We start from the raw sequence: 17351 nt of genomic DNA on the forward strand, positions 1-17351 counted from the left end.
CTTTTTAAGCTCCCTTCCAACCTAAGCCATTCTATGATTCTCTGGATGAAAACATCACCAGGGCTAAGAGTGTGAGTGTCAGGGAGATGGAGTTAGGCTTTTCTCTATGGTGACCAGTGACAGGACAAGGGGTAATGGGTGTAAATTGGAGCATAGGAGGTTCAAGTTGAATATCAGAAAAAATTTTTTTACTGTAAGGGTGACGGAGCCCTGGAACAGGCTGCCCAGGGGGGTTGTGGAGTCTCCTTCACTGGAGACATTCAAAACCCACCTGGACACGTTCCTAGGGGATGTACTCTAGGGGGCCCTGCTCTGGCAGGGGGGGTTGGACTAGATGATCTTTCCAGGTCCCTTCCAACCCCTAGGATTCTATGATTCTATGATTCTATGAAGAGCACTTCAGTGTTCCACAGCACTCACCACAATGCTTTTGTACATGTTGCCATTGCTCTCCTCGATGCTGGTCCTGATGATGCAGGAATCTTTGTTCTGCTGGTTGTAAACAGGAGGCAACTCTTTGGAGGTAATGGAGAGGGAGCACTTCTCATCAGAGGGCAGCACGACAGGAGATGAGATTAAAGATGACACCCCTGAGGATGATGTGTCCATGGAATGTGTGGAGGAGGAGGAGGAGGATGTGGAGGAGGAGGATTCAGAGAGCTGTACAAAAGAAAGAAAGAAAAAACAGTCACAAACTGACCAAGGAAGGAAGAACTTGAGAAAGTGGAAGGCACAACCAAAACCTCTGCTCTCTGCCTAGCAGGTTGGAAGTATGGGCCTTGCCTCCAGAAGTAATTTCACCAGTTTAATGAGAACTGCTTTGCAGTTGGGTGCTGCTTGCTCTCACCTCCCAGGAGCCAGGCAGGAGATGCAGGAGGCCAGGAGGTGGCAGCAGATACAGAGAGAAGAACCAAGTTGAGGACAACCAGGAGGGACAGGGAAGGAACAGAAGGCACCACGGCTCCAAGTTTGTTTTGCTCTTTGTCTGCTTTGCTCCAAAGCTGCAGAGAGGATCTTTGCCCTCCAATTAATTTTTAAAGCCACTGTGACAAGTGCTCAGCTACACAGTTTAACAAACTTAGGGATGACAGCGTTGGGGACTTTGTGCTTCATTTGGTTAAAAAACAATCAGTACAATTTCATTTAAAATATAACTATAAGCTGAACCCCAGTATGACAACCCCCAGCAAAATATCCCTAAAAAGAAAGCCAGTGTCATTCCAGTCTTCAGGAAGGGCAAGAAGGAAGAATCAGGGAACTACAGAGCAGTCAGCCTCACCTCCATCCCTGGAAAGGTGATGGAGCAGCTCATTCTGGAGGCCACCTCAAACCACTTGAGATAAAAGAAGGTTATCAGACACAGCCAACATGGATTTACTAAGGGAAAACTGTACTTGACTAACCTGATATCCTTCTACAAAGGCATGTCCAAATGGGCAGACAGGGAGAGCTACAAGGATGAGTAAGGAACCTGAACATCTCTCCAGTAAAGGAAGAGTGAGCAAACTGGGGCTTTCAGCCTTGAGAAAAGGCTGAGAGGGCATCTTAGTAATGTCTATAAATATCTGAGGGGTGGGGGTCAAGAGAATGAGGCCAATCTCTTTTCAGTGGTGCCCAGTAACAGGACAAGGAATAAGGGGTTTAAGATAGGACAGGAAGTTCCACCTCAACATGAGGAGAAACTTCTTTCCTGTGTGGATGATGGAGCAGTGGCACAGGCTGCCCAGAGATGTTGTGGAGTCTCCTTCTCTGGAGACTTCCAAACCCCTCCTGGATGCATCCCTGTGTGGCCTGCCCCGGGGGATCCTGCTTTGGGGTTGGACCAGATGATTCTGGAGGTCCCTTCCAACCCCTAACACCCTATAAATATGAAAAACAGGCTTGGGCAAGATCCTAGGGCCTGCTGGCAGTGTCAGTGGGCTCTCACAGGTTATTTATGCAACAACAAGGCCCAGACCATACCTTTTTCTGAGCCTCATCAGGAGTGCCTATGGGACTGATGCAGACATCTTCAGATTCAGAGTGATTAAGCTCACATGAAGACACACTGGCTGAGTCTGTGCTTTCACTGGAGCTCCCACCTGGAGTAGATTTGGATTGTTCTTTGATGGGTGTGCTGTGGGTGAGCATCTCAGAGCCTAGAAACATGCTAGTAGAGAAAAGAAAGCACAACAGCCAGTAAATAAAAGCAGAACAGAGCTGGGCTAAGCAAAGCTGCCAATTGACTCCAATTATCTTATACATTGGTCCATTTTCCTATCTGGAGTGGCCTAATTTTCATTTCCTCTATGCTGTTTATTATATTTTAGCAAGAAAGTTTGTTCCACACCAGCACAATACCTTCCTGGCAAGCTGCAAGGCCCAAATTTGAGTTAATGCCCAAACACAACAAATAAGCCTCTTCTTTGGGCTGTTAAATTTTCAGATTCACTTGCCAGGAAAAGACTGATTGCAAACCTGATGCATTTACAAACTAAGGAGCAGGCAGAGGAACAGCACCTGGCTCCTGCTGTGTGCACACCTTGGGCCCTCTGACATGAGGCAGCTCAAGACCTACCCAGCTGCCTGAAGTGAAGTAGTGCATGAAAGGTAATAGGTAACATGCACCAGGTCTGCAAAAGGCAAACTGATCATTGCTGCAAATTCTTTCAGTCAAAAAAATTGCCTCTCACTCCAGTTTCTCTAGAAGAAGCTGAATGGAGATGCACACAATGAGATCACAAGAAAGTGTAAACTTGTGGCTCTCCCTCACCAAGACTCATTGCTAAATGCAGGTCAGGTGAATTTAAAGGAGTGTCAAAGGAAACAAACTTGTATAATACATAAATTAGAGAAGCAAGGTAAATTAGCATGCAGTTAATGATATAAAACAATTTAGAGAGGTGTCACTCACTGTTGCCAGGATGAATTAGGCCAGGCTTTTCTAGAGTACTAATTTAAAAAATACATTTACAGTGCAACTAAAACAATTCTTTAGAGAAGGACCTCAGAGTGCAAACACAATCAATACAGCAAATTACAACCCTACAGCCCTGAAATGCAGTCAGAAATGAGAATAAAGCCTGTGCTCTGCAGGAACAACCCTTGCACACAGCTGGGTCAGTGCCAACAGAGATAGAAACAAGAGGCCATCAAGAGTTCAAGCACCATCACCTGCAAAGCTCTTGTTCTCCTAAGGTATCAGCACCAACTCAGATGGACTCATTGCAACACTCTGCAAGCAGCTACCTGGGTTTTTCTTTGGTATCAGAACTCAAAAGATGAGATTGAAAAAATCTGTTCTTCCTTGAGACCCTACCCTGAAGTAGTGCTGTGAAGTGAATGGCTCCTGCCTGTTCTGAGGATGCAAGAACCAAGCAGGAAAGGAGAGTTATGAGCTGACAGTGGTGTGAAATTCATCCTTTCCCTCCTCATCTTGATAAGCAGGAGTCCCTTCATATCTCCTCTTGCATCAGGTTCAAATTTCTCACCTGCAGCTTTCCATGAATTCCTGTGGGTCTTTGTTTCCTGTGGGTGCTCAGCTACCTGCCACCCATGTGTTCTCCACCCACCTCTTGTTTCAATCTTTGCAGTACTGGACTCAACTGGACCATGTCCTCATGAGTTTTTTCCTTCTCTAACTTGAAGGCAGAATGTTTCTATTATCAAATGCCTTTTTGCTAACCTTAATATTAAAGGATTTTTTGCATGTGTACAGCAATTAGATTAATAATAGGCCACGTTTTGTCCTCTTTTATTGTTTTTCTACTGCACTTAAGAGAATTTATTCACAACAGATTCTGAATTTATAATCCAGCACTAAAATTGTTCCATTTTCTGACACCTTAGGAAGCTTTGCTTCTAACATCTTTCCATCATTAATAATCTTCAGGACTACTTAGAGCCACAGCAAGAGCCAGCTTCAGCCAGAAGTGTGCTGATGGTGTTGTCCTTAAAGTAATAACTATGGTCTGGATCCCCAGCTAGGTTTTTCAGCTGATGAAACCAGTACCAGGTTTGATTTATTCAGGTTCCCAAACCTTATTTAGATCCCAAATGCCCCCCTGGCCTTGTGGTACTCACAGGCTGAACCTCTTCACCATGCTCTTCCGAGATTTCGGCGACGTCGCAGTAGCATCAGGAGCTGCTTCCACCTCACGTGAGAGGCTGAAACTGCACAACAGAGGGTACTGAGCTCATTTTTACAGACAACACTACTATTTCTATCACTTTAAAGCACCAATATTGAAAAAAATTGAGAAACCTTCAGTTATTCCCACTTCACAGAAGGCTGCAACCCCCCAAAGAGGAATATGGCTCTGTCCGCATTGTCTCATGGTGAAGGGGATAATTTACTTCATGAGAACAGTTTTTAAAACTCATGCTTTTTTTGGATGAAATTCATAATTTAATTTTTAAAAAATCAGGAAAACAATTTGCATGTGACCTTTAGGTAAGCTGACTTTTCTTTACTAAGACAGTACAACACAGAATGTATCTATCTGTGCTTACACCCTTAGTGCAGCAGAGGGGTGCTGATACCCAGTGGAGATATTAAAATGCTGTAAATAAATTGTCCTGCAGGGCTGTAAAACCCACCCCAAACACCCAGGAGACATTAATCTGTTGAGCACTCAGTAATCTCTGCATTGCCTTGGTTACCTGCTGCCCTCTGACAGCCTCTTGATGTCCCTTGAGCTGAAGATGTGTGTGCCTGGGTGTACACACAGCCCAGCCACAACAGACCATCAGATTTCAGTATTTCAGAAGCCTGACTTGCAGTCTCAAAACTGAAACCTGCTCAGCTCAGCAGGTTTTGTACAGCTGTTTCCCAGAAAGCAGCTGCATTTCCACTCACCTGGAGAGCAGAACATGTCAGCTCCTGTAAAAGGACAGCTTAACACTGACAGAGCTTCTCTAGCTGGCCAGAGAACCTACCTCTCCTCCTCTGTTATATCCTGCTGTCTCCTGAACCAACAGATGAACTTTTGGTCTGGTGTCATGCAGTAGTTGTTACATGAAGATTGCAAGAGCATAATTTGGGCAATGACTTCAAATTCCTAAGAAAATAAATAATCAAAAAGGAATTTTAATTAGAACACACGATAGTCAAATTGACTTATTCATATACTGAACATGCAGCAGCAGATCCAGGACAAACGTAGTTTGACCTGAAATTCAGTTTCAGTTGAGTGGATGACTGTTCCAGGAACCAGTTTTTCAAAGAGTAAAGACATTTTTTTTCTTTCACCCATAATGTCTGTTGAAACATGAACATTATATCAGACACCTACAAATCAGAAGCCAGACACCAGGAACCACACTGTACCACAGAGCTTTTCCCAATCACCAACACCAGTGTAATGCTGATGCAAACCACCAAACAGCAGCACTGCTGGTTCATCTCCAAGAGCAGCACGGGGTCACAAGTTCTTCAGATCACCCTCCCCACTCACCCCTGCACTGGCCAGACCAGCTCCAAGAGAGGAATCATGCTCTGTACTTAGGGGATTCTCAGGCAGCAAGCAAGGGGGATAATGAGGGTGCCAGCACTGGAAGTGGACAAGACATGGATTTAACAGATGGATCAATCAGTGGATAAGTAATTGCTTGGATGGGCACACCCAGAGAGTTGTGGTCAATGGTTCAGTGCCCAAGTGGAGGCAAGTGATGAGTCCAGTATTAGGACCTGTGCTGCTTAATATCTTTGTTACAGACATGGCCAGTGGAACAGAGCATCCTCTGCATGTCTGCTGGTGACACCAAGCTGTGTGCTCTGGCTGATACCTCAGAGGGAAGCCAGGCCATCCAGAGGGACCTTGACAGGCTGGAGAAGTGGGCTCATGGCAATCTAATAACGTTCAACATGGCCAAGTGCAAGGTCCTGCACCCAGGTGTGTGCAGCTCCAGGCATAAATAGAGGCTGGGGGGAGAATGAATAGGGAGCAGCCCTGAGAAAAATGACTTGGGAGTGGTAGGAGGTGAGAAGCTCAACATGAGCCACCAGTGTATGCTCACAGCCCAGGCAGCCAACCACATCCTGGGCTGCAGCAAAAGAAGAATGGCCAGTGGGATGAAGGGGGTGACTCTGCCCCTGTGAGACCACACCTGGAATCCTGTGTACAGCTTTGGAGCCTCCAGCACAGGGAAGATACAGACCTCATGGAGCAGGTCTAGAGGAGAGTCATGAAAATGATGAAGGGGCTGGAGCAGCTCTGTTATGAAGACAGCATGAGAAAGTTTGGGTTATGCAGCCTGAAGAAGAGAAGGCCCCAGGAAGACCTTATAGCAAACTTCCAGTACATGAAGGGGGCCTACAGGAAAGCTGGGAAGGGGCTTTGCACCAGGAAGGAGAGTGACAGGACAAGGGGTAATGATTTTAAACTGAAAGAGGGTAGATTTAGGTTAGATATTAGGAAAAAATTCTTCACTGTGAGGGTAGTAAGACACTGGAATAAGTCGCCCAAGGAGGTTGTTGATATCCATTACCTGGAAGTGTTTAAGGCCAGGCTGGAGTCAAGGAAGTGTTTAAGGCCAGGCTGGGTGAAGCCTTGTGCAACCTGGTCTAGTGGGAGGTGTCCCTGCCTGTGCAGGGAGGTTGAATCTTGATCTTTAAGGTCCTTTCCAACCCTAACCATTCAATGATTCTATGATCTCTGACCATCAAGGATCAGGCTGAAAGGAAAGACTGATAGCATTTATTTCTCAGTCCCATACACCCAGTGAATTCTCTGCAGCCTTTTACCTGCAAGCAGCTCACAGCAGCAGAGGGGAGGTGTTATGAAGTCTTATCTTCTGGAAACAAAGGTCTCACTTTGGTGAGGTCTCTCACAGGTCACAACACACAAGAGCCACATGTGATGTGGTCCCATGAACACCAAATGGAGGGACTGTGCATGCCCCAGATGTAAATCCCAGGGAAGGAAGTGGCCTGCAGCCCCTCTTCCCCTATTGCACACATCTAAAAAGCAGATGCTCTTCCTTCACCACCTTGGCAGAGGCTCATAGAGTTTCAGGGATCTATTTTTCACTTCCATTAAAATTAGTGGGTGGTGCAGATGCCTGAGCAAAGCCAAATGGATGGCCTCACCCAGAGAACACTCTCTAGGAGAGGGCAGCAGAACATTCAACTCACCTTTCGCCTCTTCTCAAAATTGATGAGGCCACCCTGGTGGAAGGAAAGAGAAGGAATCAGAGCAGCAGAGCACATACCCAGTTGAATTTAATCACAAACAGGATGAAGTAGCAGGTTAATGTGAAGCACAGACCTGCCCTCAGCAAGGGCCTTCTAAAAATACCTAATCTGGTCAAAACCACAGCACTTGCAGATCTGAGTTTCTAAAGGATTTGTGTCCTCAAGCTTCTGCTTGACTGGGGACAATTTTTAAAGGTGTTTGAAAACCTTTGAAACAAACACCTTGGAAAATTGGCCCCATCCTCAGTCTCTGTTTAATGACCAGACTCTCTTGCAATCCTTTTTCCCTTCCTGTGCTAGATCAGCTTCCCCTGCTCATTCAGCTCAAGAGAACTCATGAAAAAAACTTTGGCACTCCAACACATCTTGAGTCAACACTAAAACACTTCAGTGATCAGTCTGAAGAGCAGAATTTGTGATTCTGTGGTGATTTTACCAACCATCCACAGAAATCTTTAAACTTAAAACACTGTTTTCAGCAAAACAAAATGGAATTAACAGAAAGCCCACTCGTTTTGTATTTTCTCTCCTAAGAAAATACAATGCTGATCTTGTCCCTTGAGATAACTGCACTCAAATTTACACAAGATTCTTCTTGTGAATGATGCCTCCTTTTTTATTGAAAACAGATTCTTCTATTTTTAAGAACTGCAAAAAGAACCCAGTAAAAGATCCAGGAAGAGACACATTTGCTGCTGGGAAGGCAGGGAGCATATCTAGGATTCAAAAAATTGACCCCAATTACCTCAACAGAGTCCTGAAGAGCTGTGTCAAGCATGACAAGATCAGTGAGGAAGGTACCAAGGTAAGGCACAGTGCCCTGCATTACTCCCTGCAAGTGATCAGATCAACATTGGATTAAATGACTGAGAAATGGTAATAATTAGAATTCTAGAAAATGCCTGCATAAGAAAATGAAGGAAAAATAGGCTGCTCAACCAAACAGTGGTTTTATACATTGTTTTCTTACACTGACTGCACTGTCCTCAGCATCTGATCTAGAATGTAAATCAAATTCTTATGAAAGTGGGATGCTCTCACAGATACTGCTAAGTGGTTTTATATTCTTTCTATGTAGGAATATATAATTATTTTTTATGTCAATATTGCCACCATAGCCTGGTTTTTAACTGTGGCAGCAAGAGCCCCTGCTTGAGGAAGAAGCAGGGACAGCATCTATTGGTTTCAAAAAAATGAGCTGGGGAGGGTCCTGGCCACCCTGTGCAAGCAGATTCCCTCTCTGCTTCACACCATTGGATTTTTACTTAATAGTGCTGCTATGTGACACTTAAATCAGCCTCAGCTTTTTCCTCAAAGAACTCACCATTCTTCCCCAATCATTTACTGCATTTTAATAGTCATTATTCAAATTTTAAACTTTTCTAGACTGCTAGCAGCTGGAGAGCACAGGGTATTTCTACACTTGTGAAGGAAACATTTGTTTCTACTACCCAAAACAATCTGTGTTTTTTCCAGTCAAACCAGAAGACAAACCAGAACTATATTCAGCACTTTTGCCTCCTTATCCCAGAGTTCTCTCCCCGTGTCCTTTTAAATCTTTGCCAACTTTGAGACAAAAGCCATTTTCACCAGCAGACTGGAAACCAGGCACATTTTACAAAGCTATCTCTGTAGAAGTCTGTGCAGTTTTCAAGCTGGTATGTCAGAAGCTTCATGGGATTGTTTAAAAGTAAATGAGGTTTTTCTGCTCTGGCCAGAGCTCATTTTCCTTATCACAAGAATTCCAGCATTCACATTATAGATTTTATTGTGAGAAAATTGTGTGTGGCTTTCCCTGTATTTCTCACTAAACTGTAAGAAGAGTAGTCAGTGGAATTATTTCTTTAAGGACAAGACAGTTGAAAATGATGAAAATATTCTTTCTAAATGATGTTTCTATTCATCCATCACTTATTAGTCTTTTATATGACAGGTTTAATACATTTCTGGATGACTTGAAGCTAAGGCCAAAGCTCAGGATCCCTCCTGCAGAGCTCACTGAGATGTTAAACAACTCTAAGTGGGTAGAGGAGCAACAAGACACCCAGTTTTCCCCTTGTAGGACAGGGAAGAGTGGTGACAGGGACCATCATGGGGCCCCTGTGTACATCCACCTGTGAGCATCCTCACTGTCACTGGGTGGCTGTGCTGATGGTTTGTGTATCCATTTCCTCCAGCATTTCCAGTCCACAGACAGCCCAAAGCATTACCTGCTGCACATCCCCTTTCTTAAACACCTTCCTCAATTTTGCTTCTTGTACAATTCCCCCATTAGGGTTAATGATGTTATCAGATCAGTGAGAGTGGGAGAAGGACCCCAAACACACCATATCTTTTTGAAGCTGCAGTCGCCTCTGGGTCCTTTTCTGATTTTCTTTCACACTGCTCTCCAGATTGGCAAATTTGGATGTTCCTTCCTGTGAGTTAAAAGGCAATAAAAAGGCAATTAATGGAGGAGCTTAAGTGGCAAGCTGGCAACTGTATTTGTGTTTTATTTATTGCTATCTGCAATTTATAATTACAGATACATTTAACCAGGCAAGCTTGGGCAGCAACATTTAGTGTGCAGGTACCTGCATGGGTACATCATGTGCTGACTTTCTGGGACTCACACACTAGTTGGGAATTTTGGACAAAACCCCACAAGATGATCATAGGGGAATTTTTCTGCAAATTAACTCTACTTCAGCCAAAGCTAAGTGCTGTTAAAACCTCCTGAGACTTTAAATCAGGGAAGTTTAGATGACACTCCAGGTGTCCAGGTGGTTCTCTGGACTCTGTCCTGACATTCCTGACCTCAGGATTGCTATGAATAAACATCTCCATCTTATGTAATGCTTTGTTGGCTTTCTTACTCTACAACATTCAGATACAGCAACCACACTCTGTGGCTTATTGACTAAACAACAACCAGGCAGGAAATAGAAAAGGTTTTCATCTCCACAATTCAAGCAATCTTACAATAGATCTGTAGCCTTCATTTCCCGGGACCCATATGGGATGCTGGGAGTTACTGTTATTTTTTCCAGTGGAAGAATGGATGGATGGAGCATGACTCACTCCCAGTGCCTTTTTAAAAGGCACAAAACATCCTGGACTTGTAAAGATCCTGTCATTGCAACATTTACTTCCTCAGTCACAGGGAATAGACTCATCACTCAAACTCTGTATTTCCTTCCTTGGCTAAAAACCAGGAGCAGATGGAAAAGGTCTGTTGGCTCAGTGCCTTCAAGATACTGAAAGGTAAACCCCATGTTCCCTAAGAGCAGCTGGTGGGCAGGCACAGAACCTAAAAATGCAGATTGCAGCAGAGCCCTTGCCTGGGGAGAAGAGAACACAGTGCTCCTCTCTCCATGCTGCCTGATCTGCTTTACATGGCATTTTCTCTGCTCTCCACTTAAATTTTGCAAGATGGCTCAGGAAGGTCAGGCCTGGCTTCCCTAGACAGACTATTTATAGGGAAAGACAACAAAGACTTAAAGGATTCATTGGACATTAAATTCTCCAGCCATTACAAACCAGTCAAAGATGAGAAGTAGGAGAGAGGTCCCAGCTTTTCTGTAACATTTTTCTCCTCTCACTGCTTTCAACATGTTTTGCAAATCTACTTACAGCAGCTGGAGAGAGTGATTTGTTGGGAGTCAGAAGCTCTGAGCTGGGAGTGAGCTTTGTTTTGTCATTTTGCCATTTAGTTAAATAAATTGTTCTGAACACCCATTTTCCCTCTATGCTTAATATTGTCTCACCTGCTTTAAAATTTAAAATCTACAGATGTTGACAGATTGTCAGGTTTGAATGTGCTCACCCAGCACCCCTAAGCAAGACACTGTTTCAGATACAATGGCAAGTTACAAATACCAGACAAAATGGAGAGAAAACCCAATCAGTAAGCTGGTTACAGTTTAAAGAAACATTTCATGTAAAAAGAAACAACTGCCACAAACATTCCTTGGAGTATGACCTTTCCCTGCTCCTTTTCCTCACTCCTTTCAAGCTCCTGAGCTTGCTGGGGTTACAAGTCAAAATATTTCAGACACAGCCTGCTTTGTTGTCCATCTGCCACACATGGACCAGGAAACCACTCCTTCAAAATTCCCAGCCCTGTTTTCTAGTTCCAAGAAACCTTTGGGATAGTCAGATAAATATCTCAGCTTAATTCCTCATCTGTAGCTAAAGGCACTGTTCCAATCAAGTCAAAAGCACTACAGTGAGCAGATCCACATGGAATCTGGGCTGCTGCATGTGGGTCTCCAAGCTCAAGAGGCTAATGGCAGTGTAGGTTCTTGCAGGAATAACTGAATTCCTTCTCATACCAGGAGAAAAGCACAGGTTTTGCCATGAAGAGAGGGAGAGATGAGCTTTGGAAGCTGGTTAGAAAATGGGCTAACCTCAGGTTGGGTTAAGATACAAACCTTGTGACCCAACTTAATTCTTACCTTCATTAGCAGCTCCCTAGTTGTCAAATAATTGTCATGGTCTGAGAAGATATCAGACAGCTCTTCAAACATCAGCATTATGTCCCTGGAGAGGAAAAGATGAAATCATTTAAGCTATCAGAAAGAACTTTTAAATCACATCACATTACTATTTGTTCTCATGATTTGTTAACAGTTGACAAGTAACACCAAATAAATGCAACCAATGAGATGCTGCACATATATCAGGAACCTTTCTGGGATCTTCTGGTGCTCCCAGTAACATCAGGGTTTATCTGACAGATTCACAAATGCCACATGAATGCAGACCCACAGCAGGGTTTTCAGTCACACCCCAGTGGATCAGATTGTTGAAAGAAAGTGAGTAAATGGACACAAAGGGACAGAAAAACAGCTGGGAGAGGTATACCAAGTACTTCATTTTTGCCCTGCCCACACACTCTGAAAAGATAGTTCTGAAGTGTCCAAGTCCCATTTATTCAACACTACCCTTCTTTTTTTCTTTATAGCTGTGGTTGTGTTCTGTCTGGTAGATGAGGTGCCATCAGGAGACCCTCCAGACTGATCTTTCTCTTGACTGTCCTCCACCTGATTCTCTGGGTCCAGGGGCCCATACCTGTTTTTTAAGGGCACCTGGGGCAGTGATGGGAGTCAGGAGAGGATTCATTTACCTCTCTGGTCAGGGCTTTGTTTCCATTCCTCCTCATCTACTTGGTTAGCTCCATCATTTTTTTACTGAGAGGGTTGTCAGGCATTGACAGTGGTGGAGTCACCATCCCTGGAGGCATTTAAAAGGCATTTGGACCTGGTCCTTAAGGACATGGTTTAGTAGCTGGATTATGGTGTTGGTCAAAGCTTGGACTGGATGATCCTGGAGGTCTCTTCCAACCCAAACATTCTGTGACTCTGTGATCTGCCTGCTGGCAGGAGGTGCAGGGCTTCACCACCTCCTGCTGAACTCCTTTTGGGGGTGACAGGGTGTGACTCCCCCAGTCAATTTCCCTTTCACTTTCCCTAATGCTTCTCAGCCTCTCTACCTCTTCCTTGAGCTCTGTCACCAGGCACAGCAAACTTTCACCTGCTCCCATCCTCCACAGATGCCACTCACACTGCCCTCTGCTAAAGCCAGGCTCAAACACTCTGCACAGCCAAAGACCTCAACAGCTCCATCCATCTCAGTGTCCTTCCTGGGTGATTCCATCCCTGTTAACACACCCCTTGTGATAACAGCACCTTTCACATTTTTGGAAACCACTGCCAGAAAAAACCCCCACAAAAACAAAGCTCACCTGACAGAGCTGGGAGGTGGCTGTGCCTCTCCTGCTTGCCCTGCCTGAGTGAACTGCCTCACTAACTGCTGTGCCACATCCCTGCTTTTTGATCAGGATCAGGAGCACAGAACAGGAACACCCTCCAGGGGAAGTTCAGGAGTATGCTGTGTAGCAGAGTGACATTTTTCTTGGTTGATCAAGGGCAAAAGAACGAACTCTACTCTTCCCAAACTGAAAGAGCACCATATTTCTAACAGAGTCTTCTAGGGACTGCCTGGCATGCAGTAAACAGCCCAGTTGCACAGAAGGGTATTCCCCTAGGAGAAATACTGTCTTTGATCCAGGTTTGGATTCTGTAGACTGGGGCCATATTTTAAGGATATATCAGGACCAGGAGAGGATTAATGAGAGTTTGTAGCAACTTGGATCCAACTTCACGGGAGAGAAGACAACAGGCAAGTATCATGGTGAGCTTTTGCTGGCCTTCCAAGAGTGGTTTGCATGAGCTGGGTGAGTAGCTAGTCCCAGAGTTTTTCCAGATATGTTGTAGAAGATGTGATATGCTACAAATGACAGAAGAGACCCAGTATACTTGAGGGCAGGTTATCCCCTCAATATGAAAGAGGAATTCACAGCAGGTTGAGCCAAAAAAAGGGGTGTGAGCCTCACAGTAATGAGAGATTCTTCTAAGAGAGATGTCCATGAAGAAGCAGCATAGGAAGACTGAGAAGAACAAGATGAAAAGAAAGAGCACTGAGTTTTTGCTTTTGCTTGGGGCTAGGCACAAGAGAGGAGGGGGAAACTTACTTTGGAACACATGCCCAGGTCTTCTTTAGCCGATAGATGGAGTTGGACTGGAGTGCTGAAATGATGGCTCTCAAGGAGGAAAAATTCTTCAGCATCCTACATTCCTGTGAAAGGAGTGGTTAGAAAAACAGGAGCATTAAATGTCAGCATGACAAAGATATTAGTGCTCTTCTGTTTGACCAGGGTCATGTGCACTACACATTCTCACTGCTAAGCAGACAGCTGTACAAATAGTGAGCATCAAAAATACCACTTCTCTCTCCAGCCACCAAATACTTTATAGGCTTTGGCACTTGGATCTTGTTTTCCTCACTTTCATGTATTTGTGGTGATGTTGCAGTGTTACAGCTTCCAGTTCTAGTAAAAATACAAGTGGAGACAAGTCCATGAAGCCAGGCTAAAAAGCACAAATGTTACACTTCTTAATAAGCTCTTCATATTTAACAATCTCTTTCACCCTTCAGGCAAGCAAGCAGGCTTTGCCTCTTAGTATGTGGTATTTAAAATGTAAACTTTCAGTCATCTGTCAGTTGAAAATAAAGACAAGAGAAGGAATAACCAGTTATTCAAGTACTTGAAACTGTTGAAGAGAAAAACCTCCCTAGCTTTTTCAGAGTTGGGACCAAATAACTGAGAGACCAGTCCAGAGCCATCTCTTATGCAGCTCCTCTGTGGCAAAACCTCTGATGGTGAAGGATACTGAAGAAGTTAATCCTCAAAAAACCAGCACAGACTTCTGGTAAACCAATGGAAGCAAGGACCAAATGGGAAAATCTGGCCTGTGACTCTTCAAGAAATTCCTGTGAATCTGTTGGAGGCTCAAAAACTAAAACTTGGGAAACACAGACTTAAGAAACTCTTGCAAGTACAAGTACTCACAAGAGTTTATACACACACACTAAGGAGACAACACAACTGCACTGTCCCATGTAGATGAGAATGTGTTCAAACTACAATTCTGCTTCTGAAAATTTTTGGGGCATTGGTTAGTACCCTGATAATGCTAATTATGTGAAGGAGCATTACAGTGAAAATAGACATAACTGATTTTCTGATTTCCTTAAAGCAACCTTAGCATAAAAAATGGTCAGCCTTTAATACATCAGAACTCAGTTCATGAGTTGCATTGAAGCTGACTGAACAACTAAAGAAAGTGTATTAACTCCCACTTATTTTTCTAAAAAACCCAAACAAATCCCTGTGCAACTCAGGAGGCTGCTTTAACAAAGTGTGGCTTAAGACAACTGAGTGGGCAGACTGGCATTTAAGGACAGATAAAGACCAAGCACAAGATCATGTGGTAGGTCACACAAGACCTGAAATGTATTTCTGCACAGTTTGGGGCCAAAAAAAGTCACATAACAGCTGTTCTTCAGAGACTGACACATTAGAGATAAGAGATCCTTTCTTTAAGTTCAACTTGAAATTCAGGCTGGGGAGAGCCTAGATTTAGAGGCACATATTCTTAGCTTTTTTTTTTTTTTTCAAATATAACCAGAGTTTGGACTGGAAGATCCAGTTTGCAAGCAGCCTGATTTAACTGTGTGTTGCATAATTTAAAGCACATTAGGAATTCAAGATTGGATTTTGTTTTCTCAGTGATTTAACTGACTGCAGACTAAACTTTATCAAGCTTTCATTTGTAAAAAAGAGGAATTTCTAAGATCACTTTGAATAACTGTTTCACTCTCTGTCCTTCACAGGGTGAAAACCAGAAAGAATCCTGTACAGCAGCAGCTTTGATTTTATTTTTTATTTTTTAATCAAGCCTAATGTGGTATTAATGATTTAATTTTTACTTTTTATTCTCAAAGAAATTATTATGTGCATGAAATTGGCTGCTCCTGTTTAGGAACCCTAGATCTAGATGAAGCAGAGAGAGCTGGCAGTTAGAAAAACTATTCAGCCTGTCTTGTACCAAGAAACTGGATCCAAAAGTCACAAATACAACAAATGTGAGACAGAGTTAGCTGTCAGGAATAACTGCACTTAAACGAGTGGATTATTTTCTAATTCAGGCATTTAACTGTTCAAAACACTCATTTGCCTGCACAAAGCAAGCAGCTTTCTTCAGAAGCAAGCAGCTAAGTACATATGCACCTCACTGTTCTACATGTGCAATTATTTTGTGGAGTGTGCACATGCATTTTTCATGGGCTCAGCTAAGACTGGAGTATTTAATTATGCAAATGAACTCAGTAAAGGGAGAAACACTTAATCAGCAGAGGTGGAGAACAGAGTTCTCAATCCAGAGCCCAAGTTGGATGAGCACGGTGCCTCTCTGCTGGCCTGGGAAGAGAAGGAAGCTGCTTGGTACTTGCTTGCCCAAACTGTGGACAAATTGCCCCAGAAAGGCCCTGTTAGGTGGTACACTCTGCAACTTCAACATTTGCCAACAGAAAACAAGCCTCAAACTTCCTAATCCATTTCCACGGGCTATAAAGCAGCCATCAGATGAGAACAAAATCAAATGCCAAGGAGAAGTCAGATTGCTTCCTCATACCAGTTTCCTGAACCATGCAGCACCCAGAGCCAAGGTGCCAGGACTAAAGCTGCTGCCTCTGGAAGCACAGGAGTGAATTGTCAAGGTTGGAAAACCTCTGTTTGGCTTGAGCTTTTGATGACTGTTTTGTTGGGTTTTTTTTTTTTTTTGTATAGCTCAGAAAGAATCCATGTGATTTTTACAGCAAAAGCCCACATGAAAACAGGTCCTTAGGAAAGTGCTTTCTCTTCAAAAGAGAGATCTGTTTTACTGTGCTCTGAGGGGAGTTAAAAGGTTACAGTAAAATAATAAAGATAAAATCTATGAAATTATCAAACTAGAGTTACATAAAGAAGACATAAAACCCTTTCATACAAAGATTAAGAAATCTATAATCTGCTAGAAGACAGAGGAACTGAAGCAGAGTAAAATGCATTGGAGAAACATGTCAGAATATAACAAAGCAGAAGGGTAAGAGGTTGAGGAGACTGACACCATATTGTAACACTGCTTATTTTTTCTGGTCACTGCTTGCATCTCTCACCCCCTGTAAGCCCAGCTGGTTTCTATACCTGATATAAACCATTAATAACTCCATGGGCAACTGACTTTTCAGCCTCAAGAATTTTTCAAAACAAGAGAATACGAGCAATAATTTTATTTTTTTCCATGTTAAAGAGTCTACTGCTTCCTTGAGGTAAGTTAGCTTTGTCTGCACTTACTCAAAACCCTGGATTAATTTTACTTTCATACATGTCTGTAAGTGTATGAAAACACAAACAGTTGTGCTGCCACCCATCATATCTTACTCCAACTCTCTTGGTGTTCACAGAGGCAGGAGGGGAATCACAGAGTAATTTGAGTTCAAAGGGATCTCTAAAAGTCACTACTCCAACCCCACTCAACTAGAGAAGGTTGCTCATAACCTCATCAAGCCTCTCCTTGAGTATCTCCATCATAACTCTCCTTGACTGCACATGGATGACCAGAGACAAATAAGCAAAAAGCTTACCCTGACTGTGCCCACTGCCTATTCTACTGCCAGGCCTGCTCCATTTTGGTTAAATTTTCCTCTGGAAACAAGTTTAACTTCTGGATGATATCAACCACCACTCCTTGCACTGTATTTACTTCCTAGGGAAGTGAATTGGTTGAATTTATACCAATCTTACCATAAACAT

The 17351-nt window shown here is 43.4% G+C and overlaps 1 protein-coding gene across 1 annotated transcript in view; it reads right to left on the reverse strand.

Moving 5' to 3' along the window:
• The window catches only part of RGL1 (ral guanine nucleotide dissociation stimulator like 1), a 60150-nt gene that overhangs the window by 4444 nt on the left and 38355 nt on the right, over positions 1-17351 (reverse strand). The window contains exons 8-16 of the mRNA XM_071751363.1: positions 13689-13792; positions 11611-11695; positions 9502-9591; positions 7920-8006; positions 7115-7147; positions 4918-5039; positions 4063-4152; positions 1963-2149; positions 421-660 (exon numbers count right to left, since the gene is read on the reverse strand). Of these exons, the coding sequence (XP_071607464.1) occupies positions 421-660; positions 1963-2149; positions 4063-4152; positions 4918-5039; positions 7115-7147; positions 7920-8006; positions 9502-9591; positions 11611-11695; positions 13689-13792 (1038 nt within the window). The remainder of the gene's footprint in view (positions 1-420; positions 661-1962; positions 2150-4062; positions 4153-4917; positions 5040-7114; positions 7148-7919; positions 8007-9501; positions 9592-11610; positions 11696-13688; positions 13793-17351) is intronic.

This window comes from Heliangelus exortis, chromosome 8, assembly GCF_036169615.1.
Source record: "Heliangelus exortis chromosome 8, bHelExo1.hap1, whole genome shotgun sequence".
Classification (NCBI taxonomy): domain Eukaryota; kingdom Metazoa; phylum Chordata; class Aves; order Apodiformes; family Trochilidae; genus Heliangelus; species Heliangelus exortis.